Below are 14101 nucleotides of genomic sequence, written 5' to 3'. Positions count from 1 at the left end.
GGAGCGCCTCGGCATGGAGCTGGAGGAGGAGTGCGGTGAGGCTGGCGTGGGGGCCCGCCGGCGGGACGGGGACGGGAGGGGAAGGCGGCCGCCGCCTCCGCTGCGGGCAGGGTCCGGCCCCGGCCTGTCCCGAGCTCTCTGTGTCAGAGCCGAGCGGGCTCCGCTGGGTCGGTGATTATTTTAACTAGGCCACTGTTACACGTGGTTTCCACACCCGGCTGCTTCTGGTGCGGGTGGGGTCTGGCCTTTCGGATGTACCTGGATGAAGTGACTTAATTTGGTTAAAGGGTTGCTCCTCTCTGTAGCTGTTGTCTCCGCTGACTCCAGAGGGAGGTTTTCAGGGTTGTTGGGGATTTGCAGCATGGCTAGGGACGGGGATCTCGTTTGCTGCGGTGGCTTTGCTCGTTGCAGCCTTGTGTTAACTGCAGCTATTTACATGATGAAGCCCACTCCTGTGATTTTTCTGTTCGCTGCTTTATGTACCGTGGTGAAGGCTCTCCTCATCCTCTGGTACTCACCCCTGTCTCCTTCCCTTTACTGGTAACACACTTGGTCTGATCTTGTGTTGAGGCGGTTCACTGAGAAGCCACTTCTGATTGTTCTTGTAGGGGCAGCTGAACCAGTACAAAGCTTGTCAACCCTTCTTAATGATAAAGTCTTTAGTTTTCAGCTGTTCTAATGACCTGAACTGGCTAATGAAGGTCAGAGCTGCTTACAAGTGGCAGAGCTGGCAGCAGCGGCACTGCACAGCTGAGATAGAAAGAAGTATTTGGTCTGTCCTTCCTTTCTTCCTAGTGGCTCACAGCATGAAGTCTGCTCACTGTGAGTTGTGGAACAACATCTTAACTGTCTGGGCTGATGGAGCTCCCAACCCTGGCTCTTGAGGCAACTGAGCACCATTACATGTGTAAGAGAAGGGGGGGTGTGATGGCAAGGGAGAGGCTAAAACAGCAGCAGCCATACTTAGATCTGTTTAAGCTACTGTATAATCAAATCCTAAACGTGCTAAAAGCTTGTGAAAAAAAAGAGCAGCGGAGCACAAAGGATGACAGAAAGCAGAAAGGTACACAGTGGCTTCATGGTGTGTACCCCACACACAAACAGCACGCAGCTGTGTCATCTTCTGGCTGCCTCTCTTCCTTCACTGAGGATATCTAAATGTGGGGTTTTTAATAGAGGTATTCATATTTATATTTTATCGATAGATAAGTTACATCACATATGCACTCATGCTGCTTCACTGTTCAGTGCCTAGATTCTTAGGTGTTTTAGCTGGTTTAGTAACTCCTCAGCTTCTAAGTAATTGCATGACATGAAAAATGTCGTTTAGAAGTCACGTGCACCATGTTAGGCATGCTGCTTCTTCAGAAACGAAGCTAAATTGCCTGGCATTCTTCCCCCAGCAAAAGTAGCTGTAGATCAAAAAAGCTGTGGTTCAGACTGACACTGCTCCTGAGGGCACTGGTGTGAGTGTCGTCATCCCAGATTCTCCTCTAAGATAGCTGGAAAAGTGCTGCTGTTCTCATTCACTTTGAGTAAGTGTGGTTACCTACCTAATAAGGTAACTTAGAGAGGAGTTATGCTCAGTGCTACCGACTATTCTGTCTGTTTTGACTAACATTCCAATCACCTCAGACTTCATAATTAATTTTCTTGGTTATGCAAAACCAGATGCCTGCTTTTAATGAGTGGTTTCAAACTAAGAACAACTGGTTTAACTCCCTGAGATCACAGCCCTGATGTGGTATGGTTGTTTTTTTTCCCGCTTCACTGTGTTAGTGATGCTAGATCTTGTCTTTTAATTAGTTTTGGGTTTTTTTTTTTTCCTCTCTGTTCAATTAGATGTTTTGGATCCAGAGAGATTAATACCATGTCCATATAATAAACATCATCAAATCAGAGCCTGTCGTTTTCCCTATCATCTTGTAAAGTGTAAGAAGGTAAGCTGAGCAGCCAAACAAGGCATTAAATGGGAGTAATTCTGTGCGTGGTGTCATTCTTGTTGCATTTTCCGGCTGGCCAGAGTAAGTTCCTGACAAATAGCCTTGTTTAGCCTTTATTTCATACAACTTTATTATTTGGTTAGTAATAGCTTCAAACATGTGTTAATTCACCTGAGACCAGTGTGGCTCTGGTGAAAGGAGATGGATATTCTTCATAGTTAGGTCAGGGAGGAAATTCTGGTCTCTTCCAGCAGAACATTTTACCACTTAAGTTGGAGAGAGAACTCAGTCTGAGCTATGTGCACCCCTTCTGGCTCGTCAGAGTAGAAGTGTTCTGAAGTTGGAATTCATTTGAGTGCTGGAAATGCAGCTGCCTAGCAGAGGGATTTTTTTATGTTTTCCTAAAAACTATTTAATGTGCATCTGGCAGAAACTGCACATCATGGGCTCCACACATATGGAGAGGGGGAAAAAACCTCTCCCATCTTTTATCCAGAATTTGAGTACAAATCACTTAATAGGAAGCATTTTTTCCTCTTCTCCGCTGTTTGTTTTCTTTAAACCAGCCAAGTGCTAGCATCTGACTGGACTGGGATTTTGCTTAGACCTTTTAAAACCCGCTTGTTCCTCTTTAAGTTTGCCAATGTCTTTTTAAAATAATACAACAGTGCTGTGCCTTCCAGTTAAGATGAAGTTGTAAGGGGTGTGTCCTGGTATTGGTACTTATAAACAATTCATTTTGGTAGAACTAGAGCCTTAAAAATATTAAGTAACTAGTGAAAGTCGTGGGCAGAGTGGTGGCAAGTACCTCCACCTTTCCAACATTCAAAAGTGCTGAAGTTTTTGTTGTTGACCTGCTGTAAATTGTGGCAAGAATGTGCACATGTGCTAGGTGAATAGTATTGGCAAGTAGACTCTTAACCATGCTGGTTTTGCCCTTGTATTGCATAACTGAAGGCCAGTTTTGGCAAGCTTGCCTAGTTAGGAGGGTGAGGTGAGATAATGATCACCAATCAGACACAGTTGGTGTCTGTAAGTAATTAGCGGAAGGGCTCAGGAATTATCATCTGATCCATCTGAAGGTGCAACTGTCTGATTATTTGCAGCAGCAAAAATCTGGATGGAGATTGTCCTTGCTTGGTAGTTTGTTGAATTTCCTTTGCATATCCTATGCTTAAAATCCAGTTAAACACTTACATCTGCTTCAGCTTCCCATTGCTTTGTGCAGAATGCAGTCCTGCCACACAAATGGGGACACTGCAGGCAGAGCAGCTTGACTCCTTCCAGCCTGAACTGTGTTAGCGTTGAGAAGCTGCTGTTATGTGGCCAGAATAGCTTACTCAAGCTAGTTGAAGCAAATGATGGACACATGAGGACACGGCAGCCCTGGCTGTGCAGACCAGGTAATCACAACTGCCCTGGATGTGCCTGTGGCCTGTGCTACCATCAGCAGGAATGAGCAGCATCTGTACAAGGCCCTTCTGCCTCCGCATCTGCTGCGGGTGCAAGTCTGATCCCTGACTGCCAGAGCTGCGTCAGCCAGAACCAGGCAGGCACGGGTACAGTGGCAAAGTTGTGTTTTACCCAGTAAAGTCTGTATCATTTGCATGGTCTGGGCTAACTTACCGTAGTGACAGCTGATCACTGCCAGTAGAACCTGTGTCTGTGGTAAAGTTTTTGTTGAATGGTGATCCTGTACCACTAAAGTCTGCAGGTGGAGTGCTACCGACTCCCTAGCTGTTTTGAAAGGTTTAAGGAATTTCTCAGCCTTTGTGCCTGCTTATTTAAAAAATTGTTATCTGAATAGTTTAGTTTTGCCTGACATCTGCCCCCTGTTGTTTTCAAAATAGTTTCATCCGTGCTTTAAACCATGCAGCCATACTGCCAGTTGCAGCAAATTGTAGGGAGTTTAGCTGAGAGTGTGTTTCACTTCAGTCAACTCAAGGGTGGCTGAGTTTCTGAGTGAATTGTGTTTTAAAGAACAGTCATGTTAGCTTCCTCCTGCATTTTTAGTAAATGTCTGAATATATTGCCATTACCTTTTTAGTCTTTTTTTTTTTTTTAAGCGACATCACAAATATCCTTGGGTTTTTTTCTATAGGTTAGCAAGAGATAAGTGAACTTGAGGGATATGGCACATGATTTTGGTTTTCCCTTGTCTAGAGCTACCCTGAAGTTGCAAAGACGTTGGCCACGTGCCCCTTCAATGCTCGCCATCTAGTTCCTCAAGCTGACCTAAGCGATCATGTATTGAAGTGCAGTGACAAAGGGTTAATTGAGCAAGATACAGGTAAGAGAAACACCTGTGCTGAGATGTTTGTTCACCCTGGAGGCTGACATCTCCTGTTTGTAAGGATAGCTCATAGAATAACCAAAAAATGGGAGTCAAGTTATTGTCTATAGTTTTGTGTGACTCAGCAGCATTGGGAAAGCTTGAGTCTGACTTGCTTTGATTTTTTTGTTAGGCTTGTGAGAAATTGCAGATGCTCCCAGTGGACCTTGCACGTATGTTACAGGGCTCGTTGAATAAAAAGGTTGCACACTAGTCTGTGCATGTTGAAGTACCTCCAGAATGACCAGAAGGACAGACCCTTCTTTTTGTAGAGCTGATCTTCTTTTGTTTAGGCTTGACCACTGCTGCTATGTGAAAAGTTCATTTCACCAAACAGATGTCTAAGCTGTGGAAAGCCCTGCAGCTGTTCTCCAGGGCAACCTGAGTACTTCACTGAGGATGGGGCAGCCCCTCTTACAGGCTCCTCTGCTGCTGCACTTGCATCTTCTGCCCTTCAATTAAGATTGAAATCTTCTGTCCAGTGGGAGAGGGGGCTGTCCAAAACCCCCAAAATATTTAGGAAGGCATCCTGCGCTACACAGTATATTTTCCATCCCCTGCAGTGGCTCTTTAACTATTGCCACACTACAGAGCAGGTAGATAGTTTTCAGTGCAATTGTTGCACTGAGGCTAGCAGTGATGCCTGCATTCATGTAAGCATGTTTCCACTGCATTCAAGCATTCCTGGACATAAAGTTCAGGGGGCAGAGGCTCTTCCTTTCCATTGAAAAGTTGCTCGATTTCAGATCAGTACCTGACTTCTGGGTGTACCTAACCTGTCTGCATTGTGCAGGATTTCCTCTAAAGCCAAGAGGTGTTTTACAGCTTGATCCAGAGCACTTAATGTCTCTGAAGCAGGACTGACAGCTAGTCATTGAGTTTTTTCTCTCTTCCTGAAGAAAATTGGTCCTCCGGCTTCCAGAGAGAGCAGATGAATGCAATGAGCACATGGCAGGCACCTCCATGTGAAGAAGACTGGGAAACAGGTGAGGAAATTCCCCATCCACCATGCTGCTGCCTTCATCCTGGTCCTATCCTTCAACTCCACTTGGAACCATGTGAGTCCAGAGATGCTGTTCACTTGTTTCTCACTTGTAGGACACCATGCTTATGTTCATTCCTAAAACCACACGTTTCTCCACCCAGCAGGCTTTTCTTGGTATAAAGAACTATTGAAGATGCCTGCCATAACTGGCATGGGGATGTGTTTCCAAGAATCTCCTTCTAGTGTAAGCTTTTGTACCTTATGTGCAATGATGACAATGGCAACATAACTTTTTATGTTCCTCGATGAAATGATAGTGAAGCAGATACATTCACCACTAGATCAACTTTTACTCCCTCTTGAACATGTAGAAATATGACAGAAATGTTCCTGATCTGGCGGTGGTCGCTGGAGTTCTGAGCCACAGCATCTGTTTCCTTTTGCAGAGTTGTCAGAGCAGTCAAATTTGCCTTTTGTTTGGGGCATGATCAACTCTGGCATAAACAGGTAGGGAATGCGAGTTTGATTCCTTACAACAACATTGTGTGTAGAGCAGTATTGCAGCCCGCTCCCAGCCCAGCCTTGATGGCTGGTTATGGGCTGACTTTGCTGCTGTGCAAGCCCTGGAAGGACAGATACTGATGGTGGATGTTGTTAGGGTGCTGCTTTGGGCTTACTTCCTTTCTCATATGACTGGCCCGTGGGAGAGGAGGAAGCCCTTAGGAACACAGATACTCTGCTCTCACATGCATGTGGCAGGGTGCTCTTCCTGCCCGTGGCCTGTGCTCAGCTCCTGCTGGCTGGCTGGCCAGTGTGCAGCAGTGAAAATTGCTCAGCCCTTATGCTGACTTTGTAAGTGTGACCAGGTGCCTCCCTCTGGAGCCTTTTCAAACAGTTGCTGAGCTGCTGTAGAGCTAGTGGTTAGCTAGCAGGCCCTTGTGACCTCCTGTCACCTGAGACTTGGCAGATGTGCTGGCATTAGGGCCCTATGTTAGCAGAAATCTCCCCCTCTTGCCCTTTGCAAAGTGTAATCAGTTTGGTTTAGGGGAGTGAGGAGCTTAATGGCCAGCTGCTAACTGGGTGGAGCTGCCTTGACTGGTTTCATTGATCTGACAGGCTGTGTACAAGGTGCAATGGCACCACCAGCCTTGCCAAAGCATGGTTTAAGGTTCGTCTAAGCCCATATGCAAGAGCAGTCCTGTGCTTGATAGCTCTGCAGTTCTGTATGAGCTCAGCCATAATATACCTCCCCTTCCTTAAGGGGTGGCAGCAGCACTATCTGTTTTCACTTGTTCCGCTTCTGGGGAAAACTTCTGGTGTCCAGAGCATGTGGAGCTCTGCTAAGCACCATCACCTCTCAGTGGCAAAGTACTATCCCCTTACGTCCCTGCTCTCCTCCGTGCTATAGTAAAATGCATAAATTTGAGCAAGTACATTTGTTGGGAGAAGTAACTGAAGTCTTTCAGTTCCAGTACCACCTCTGAACAGAAGAATTGCTTGCCTTCAACAGTACGTGCCCCTGCATCCTTCCCAGATGCCATCTTGTTGTAAGTACCATGCCCCTGGTTTGGGCACTGTGACTTCTCTAGATTGTGTGAGTCGCTGAAATCTCTGGCTGCAGCAGTGCTTTATGTGCACCACTGCAGGGACAGGAGAGGTAGTATAGAACACCTGCCTCCCTGACCACACTTCTAAAGGAATCTGATGCTTGGATCATCCTCTGTATCTTTTCTTTGAAGCATCCTCTGTATTCTTTATTTCATATTCTTGACAGGCCCTTCATTACAGTGGTCCAGTTTAAGCAGCCCTGCTCCCCAGCCTCTTTGACTCTGTCTCTAAACAAGTCCTTTCACACTATCTACTCTAACCCCTTTCACCCCCCACCCTCCTCCCCTGCTTTCAACCAAATTATTTCCTTGCTTTGTGGAACTCTGCTGTCAGACATAGCTAAGTCAGAGCAGAGGTAAAACTAGAGCTGCTTAAACGAGCACTACTGGGAAAAAAAAAAGTTATCAAATTCTATCTGGAGGTGAGAGGGAGGAAGCTTCCCATGTTGAAGTGTCTGATGCTGAAATCACACACCATTCTTTGCCATTAGCAGCAAAGCAAAAGCTTAAAGGTGCTTGTAGATAAGCCTTTTTGCCAAGGTGACAAGTGCTGATTCAGCACAGACCACTGTCACTTGGAGGAGTGGAGGAAATTCTTGTATTTTTCTCTATCTCATGCCAAAAATGTTGTGTCTTGTCCTTTTCAGAGTTTGGAGCATTAGCATCTCTTTTCCCCCTGGAAGTTCATTCTCCCAGCACTAAATTGCTCCCCTTCTAGGACAGTAGAGCTCCTGCAGATGGCAGATACTCTCTGAATGTGATGGCAGGACTCTGTAGACTTGGCTGTTGCTGCAGGACATGTTTTTGCAACATCTGAGTTCATAAAAGCATCCTTGGTTGCCAAATCTTTTCCCCAGGAATTTGTTTCATAGGTTACCCTCATCTTCATTTGGTGATATTTGTTAGACAGTTACTGAGTAAATGGACTGATAAATTTACACAGCACCAACTCAGCAGCTTTCACTCCTGTAGCAAACAGGAAAACTACAGGAGTTAGCAAGTCTGTTGGTTTACTTGTCGAATGGTACTGCTGATGATCTGTGATCTGTGAAGTTGTTTTGTTTGCTCCAGTGATTTGGGAAGAGCAGGAGAACTTCTGAAGTGGTGATGGCTTTTAAGGGGTGGGCAAGGGGGCTGATTTTAGGTATAGAAGGTACCATCTGAGGCCTGAATAGGTTCCTAATCAGAGGAGTGATGATGGGAAACGGAACAGCAATAGGGGTTGCACATACCACTTAAATCCTGTCCCTTAGCTTGATGCTTTAAAATAAGTGTGAGCGTTTGCAAAAGAGGCCCCTTCAGAGTTGTGTGATGAGGTTATGTGCAAGCTGTAAAGGTCAGGGGCAGGGGGGAGGAAATGCCTTGCAAAAATGCCAGATTTTTCTGAATTCAGGCCTTGGGGTAGCAGGAACTATTACAGTCCCATTTCAGTGGAAGTCAAGAAGCACACAACAGTGATTTCCAGGAATTTCTCCCTGCACCATAACCATGTGTCTTGCATCTGCAAAGCAGCACTACTTATTACTGTTCTTAGGATTATATGGTGTCTGGAGTGAATTCTGTGGAACCTTTACTGGGCATTTGTGAGAACATTTGGTTCTTTGCTGGGGAGGTGCTGTGGTCATAACACCTGTAGCTAGCAAAGTCGTATTTGAGGTCCTGTTACAGCCTGGAGAGCATAAAGTAAGTTCTAAGAGTTTCTCCAGCTTGTAAAGAGGCTGAGACTTCCTACTGCATAATGTTTAATTAAAATCATCTGCATCAGCCAGACTGATACAAGGAAATGATCCCCTACTTTGCAACTTATTTACTTATAGCAACGTATAATGATTTCTGAATATTGCCTAAGAATTGCTTGCCCTGGCTGTTTTGTGGAAGCTTACCAAAGGCTACTGTGTTCATCTAAACAAAGCATTTTCTGTGGAAACCTAGCAAGAATTTCTATGTTCAGCAAAAATAAGAGATGTGTCCTTGGAAAGCAGATGGGTTCTAACATGTTTATGGATAGATAGCCATATATGGGCAGTAGAAATTAATAGACTGGTGCTTTTAGATAAGATAGAGGTGGTAAACCAGCTGGAACCACTCTTGTTGTTCAAGAAATTGGCTGAGAGAATCTGCACATGTTTTGAGGAAAATTACAAGGTGAGGAGGACTGAGAGCCTTCCTCCAACAGACCCCGGAGACACCCACCAGGAGGCAACGCGCAAGTACAAAGAGAACATCAATTGCTGACACCAGCATCTAGAGCTAACCCAGCCTCACTCATGCACGTGGATATTTGTGTTGTGTAATCCAATGAATATGGATTTCCACACTCGGTAAGCTTTTGGTAAAATGTGCTGTTTGGGGTGCAAGGTTTGTGGAGAAATCCCCTTGCACCCCGGCCCCAGAGTAAACATACAAACATACCTGCTGTGTAACTCTGTTCCAGTTGTAGAGTCTGTTTTCCACAAATCAAGACCTAGAAGTACTTTTTCTGTTCATGCACTTTTTCCTTTTTATTTTGACAGCATCTGAGTTTGTCCACATAGGATATGTAAAGTGGACAATTTTGGTTTTAAACCACATTGTCATTTACAGATACTTCTGTCTTCCTAGAAAGCATCCTGATCGCACCTCTGCAGCTTCCAGCCTTAACTTTGTCACATGGATGGATGGTGCTTCAAGTCCTAAAATAATGGAGAATCCTCTGTGAATTGCCTGCAGTGTGTACAATACCAAACACATTGGAAACATTCACTGGAAATTGAAAGTGTATCCTTAAGTACTTGTCTAGTTTCCATCTGAGTTCTGTAGTTTTTTAACACTTACAACATGTTTGAGACTTGTTAACAACTGTTCTTTGTTGGAGGGGCAGGCAGGGAGGGAGCAGGAATGGTTTAAATCACTAAAAATACATGTTTAGGGCTGTGTAAACGTTTGGATCCAGCAGTATATTTCTAAAAATGGATGCAAAGTACAAAATGGCATCTAAATGCACAGAGAACTAAGAAACCAGACATGGTGTTTGTCTAGAAAGAAATTAATGCCTTTTACATTTTTAAAATACAGAATTTCCATTTGTATTACTACCAGTGTAAAATAATACATGTCGATTAGAATGTGCAAAGTCAGGATTATTTTTAAATTTGGTTCTGTTGAGATTCTTGTTGGCAATTTTGAGTTAAAAGGTTGTGAATACTGTTGGACCCACTTTATATTTTGAAGACATCTGCAGTGATTTGTTATACTCTTGTTCTGTTGAATAAATAAATGCTTACACAGCCCTCCACTTGAACTTTGATTATTGTTGTTGTTGTTGACACTTTGAATGAAAGTGGTGACCAATGTCAGCTGTTTGCTTGTTCCTGGTTTGACTGCATTATAATTTCACAGATAGATGCCATAATTGGGCCTCATTATCCTGAGCTCATTTAATTGCTCACAGGTGGAAGACTGCCAGTACTTAGAGCAGTAACTACCTGATTTTTGCTGGGTCTTGCCTCCTGCCTGCGCTGCAGAGGAGCTTTGCCTGCACCTGCTCCCAGGACCTGCCCTGTCCCAGGGCCCAGCACTGTTCTCCCACAGCCCAGCCCTCTGGGAAAGGACCAGATGGGCCTGCAAGGTCATGGCTGTGACTTTAAAACATCCCCTGGGTGCAATACTCAGGGATGGGGACCACAGGAGGTGGGTTTGTCTTGTAGGTGTAGCCAACACATGGCAGAGCTCCCAGTTCTGAAATCCTGCATCTTGGGCAGCTTCCTCAAACCACTGCCTGTGAGAAGGAGACCTGCCATTTCACTGTTCCCTGCAAGATTAGCAGGCTTTTAAGGATGTAAAACACAAAGATGACCTTTCTCCAGCATTATGGCTATTTTAAATCCCAGTGGCGTCTTACCATTGGGCTGTTGACTCCCTCTGATTTGTATTTACCCCAGGACAAGGCCAAATGGCACCCGCTCCAAGGTTACATGTGACAATCGCTGTGGTCACAGCCACATATTCCCTTGTTAAATCCCCGCTGTCTCTTGTCATGGGCAGGTCCTGCAGTGCTGCAACCTTCATCCCTTCCTGGGAGGCTGAATGTGTCCCTTGCCAGGAGAAGCTGCTGGGATGTAGGAAAATACCAGCTCCTTTTGGCCGGCTGGGGAGGGGCTGGAGCACATGCCTGGGTGAGTTTCCCCCAGCCTGAGCTGCTGGGTAGCTCAGCAGTGCTTGTGCTCGCTCTGAGCCCTGCTGTGGGCACTCCTGGCCTGCTGGGCCACCTCTGCCCTGTCTGAGCTACCAGCCCTGTGGCCACAGGACTGGACTGACTAGAAATGCTGATGGAAAATGGGATAGAAATGCTTGTGTCTGCAGTTGTCAGTGGTGATTCAGGAGAGAGGGAAGGAGACATCATTTACCTTCAGGTGCAGATTCCTCCATGTTGGGGAGCTGGACACGGGAGTTCCTTGTTGTTTCTCCTAGTGCCCGCAGCCCCATTCAGTGCCTGATGGGTCTCCCAAGCCCTTGGTGCAGCTCCTGCCCCTGCAGACATGTAGCGCTCTGCTTCGCCCCTGTGGTCACTGGTTCTGCACTGGTCTCGCACTGGCAGGCTCAGCCTCTGCTACAGGACACCCCGTGCTGTTTTGGAGCCCCCCTGGGGCTGGAGCACAGCCGGGTGCACAGCCCATGTGGATCAGTGGGGAACCAGATCGCTTGCGCCTTGCAGGATCTCTGCTCCCCGGGGGCTGTGATCTGGTCAGCGCAGCCGCCTCCTGGCAGGTCCCCCCGTGGGGGCCTTGGCTTGCTGGATCCTTGCTGAGTCAGACCCTCCTCCACACCTTGGAGGGCTGGTCTGGGGTGCCCAGCACCTCTCTGCTTGGCCACTGGCTGCAGCCAGAGATGGGACACCATGAACAGGGTCTTCTGCCACTTCCCTGCTGTTCCCACCTGCAGGATGCAGCATGTGCTCTCCCTCAGCACAGGAAAGATGTGTCCTTTCTCTTCCCACCAGTTCCAGAGTACTGGGGAAGGGATAAGCCCCTTTCCACTCACACATGGCCAAAACCAAGCCTGCACACAAACTCGTCTATTTTTTACTTTGTTATCTTGAGGGAAGAAGGTGGAGGTCTACCTTTAGCTGCACATCTCGGGGTCAAGGTCTGCGTGGACGGGTTTGGTTCTCTCAGACTGACCTCTGGCACCCATCAGTTTGCACTACTGAGGTCTCGGCCCTTCGTTGCTGACTCCAGAAGTCCATGCAATCCTCTGGTCACAGCCAGCGGCACCACTTTCTCCTGTTTCCCTCCCATTTCCCCATGAAGACGGTGCCTGTAATCCCACAGAGATGCATTCATGGCTGCAGTGTGTCCATGTGCATTGTTAACATCCAGTGGCATAGTGCTGGAAAAACACACTCCCCCACCTCTCCCTCTCCCAGCAGCTCAGGCTGCCCTTTCCTCAGTGCTGTCTCCAGCTAATTGGGATTTGGGGTAGTTGCATTTGTTTCCAGATGATATCCAGGAGTGCAGCACTTCCCAGTGTCGCCCCATCAATGGGGGCAGGGATCCTTGTTACTGCAAAGAAGCAGCTTTGAACCCTAAATCCTGCTTAGTCAACTCTTGTAACATAATCATGATACACAACTACAGGGTCCTGAACTGTATTGGCTCCTACCCAGTGCAAAGGGGAAGGGGGGGAAAGAAGGAATGAGGAAGACTTTCCATCATGGGGGTGTTTGCAAGCAAGTATAAAGTGCTGGAGGTGGGAGAGAGAGAGAAGGAACAGATCTACCAGGTGAGGCAAGGGAACACCAGCTGAAAAATGCCTCTTCAAACTTGTTCTGGAAGGTGAGCAAGCCCTTAGTATTGTTTTGCCTTTGAAGTTCAGTGTCCAGCTCCTTTGTGCTGTGGGCAGGAAGGCCGGAGGAGAGAGCTGGGTGGTGGTGGGACCCACGCTGTCCAGGGACTCTCTCCAGACCACAGCCTTTGTGTTCCGGCTGTGCCCCGCTCTTTGCAGCAGTAGTTCAGCCTGAGTTACACTCAGGAGGTGCATGTAGCGTTTCCTTTAACTCCTCAGGGAGCCACCTCCTGCTTCTGAACTTCAGGTTCCAGCAAGGTGAGAGGGCCTGGGGTTACTGAAGGCGGCACAAAGTCTCCCTTTTCTGGCAGATCAGGCTCTGGGCCCAGATTTCAATTTTACAGCCAAACCACATTTAAGAAGTCATTTCCCCTTCCCTGGCTTCTAGTCCAGGTTATAACTCATAAACCTAAAAGCTCGGTTTCAGCTTGGAGCTCGTTTACAAGTGCTCGCTCAGCAACAGGCTGAGAATCAAAGCGGTGGCTGCCTGGGCTGCCCTCACAGCTGCAGTGCTGAGCATATTTATTTCAAATCAGTAGCCAAACCGTGCCTAATGTGTCTCCTTAGGCAGCCCCTGACATGCACATTCCAGAGCAGGTAGATGGAAACAGCCCTTTCACCTCCTGCCCAGTGTCTGGGAAGGACCCTCCTCCTCCGAGCTCCCGGCCTCCGGGTGTCTCACGGCAGCGGTTCCTATTCCCTGTTGTGCAGGGTCACCGTGGGAAGGGCCACGGCCATCGTGTCTCATCCCTGCTGCTGTGATGTCCCTGCCCGGGGAACGCTGCCGTGAGCCCCTGGGACTGCAGGTGTCACCCGCTGCGCAGGCAGCCATGCCTCTTGCTGCCACCTGGTCCCGCCTCGGGCTCCTGCGGGAGACTGGCACTTGCACACTCATCCCAGATTCCCGTCCCCAAACCAGGCGGGAGCGCAGGCTCTGCAAACAAAGTCCTTGAGGATTCCTGTAGGGCTCTTCCCTCCTGCCACTGCCCGGCCCCTTCTCTGGCCAGCACCTGAGTTGCTCTGGAGGTGCCTGGTGCCCAAGGGAGCAGCACTCCTTCACGCCGTCCGGCACAGCTGGGGGCTCTGACAACACTCCTGCCCTGTATTTTGCAAGTCTGGTGTCATCTGAACTCCAGCCAGGTCGTCATTTCTACTGCCTATGTCCAGGATGTTGGTGTGACTCACTGTTCTTCTCTGGTACCGGGGCAGTTTTATTCCACTTTGCTCTTAGCTTTTCACTTCCCTAAATCAAGGTGCAAGGATAAACCCAAGAGTGGGAGAAGAACAAGAGCCAAATGATTGCCTGGGGAGGAAGAGGCAGAGTGCTGCCAAGAATCCCCCCCAGGGCTGCAGCAGCTGGTGCTGGCTGGGTACAGGGAGAGCTGGCCCTGGACTGAAGGGGTGGGGGGGG

At 47.6% G+C, this 14101-nt stretch overlaps 1 protein-coding gene across 1 annotated transcript; it reads left to right on the top strand.

Moving 5' to 3' along the window:
• The first annotated feature begins 6 nt into the window (after positions 1-6).
• LOC113489206 (gametocyte-specific factor 1-like) lies at positions 7-10134 on the top strand. The gene is made up of 7 exons (XM_026864757.1): positions 7-35; positions 1843-1940; positions 4107-4233; positions 5175-5261; positions 5707-5767; positions 6727-6807; positions 9469-10134. The coding sequence occupies exons 1-7, from the start codon at positions 14-16 to the stop codon at positions 9563-9565; spliced, it is 573 nt and encodes a 190-aa protein (XP_026720558.1). The 5' UTR covers positions 7-13; the 3' UTR covers positions 9566-10134.
• Positions 10135-14101: the final 3967 nt, after the last annotated feature.

This window comes from Athene cunicularia (genome assembly GCF_003259725.1).
Source record: "Athene cunicularia isolate RWA chromosome 27 unlocalized genomic scaffold, athCun1 chr27_part1, whole genome shotgun sequence".
NCBI classification, from domain to species: Eukaryota; Metazoa; Chordata; class Aves; order Strigiformes; family Strigidae; genus Athene; species Athene cunicularia.
The sequence above is the reverse complement of the archived record's forward strand: the minus strand, read 5'-3'. Positions and strand labels throughout refer to the sequence as shown.

Bases quoted from the DNA above. Each gene is read 5' to 3' on its own strand.
- LOC113489206 (XM_026864757.1), top strand. From the start codon at position 14: ATGGAGCTGGAGGAGGAGTGCG. The intron at 4,234-5,174 runs GTAAGAGAAACA...CTCTTCCTGAAG, and splicing joins GTTAATTGAGCAAGATACAG to AAAATTGGTCCTCCGGCTTC. The intron at 5,768-6,726 runs GTAGGGAATGCG...GAAGTCTTTCAG, and splicing joins ATCAACTCTGGCATAAACAG to TTCCAGTACCACCTCTGAAC.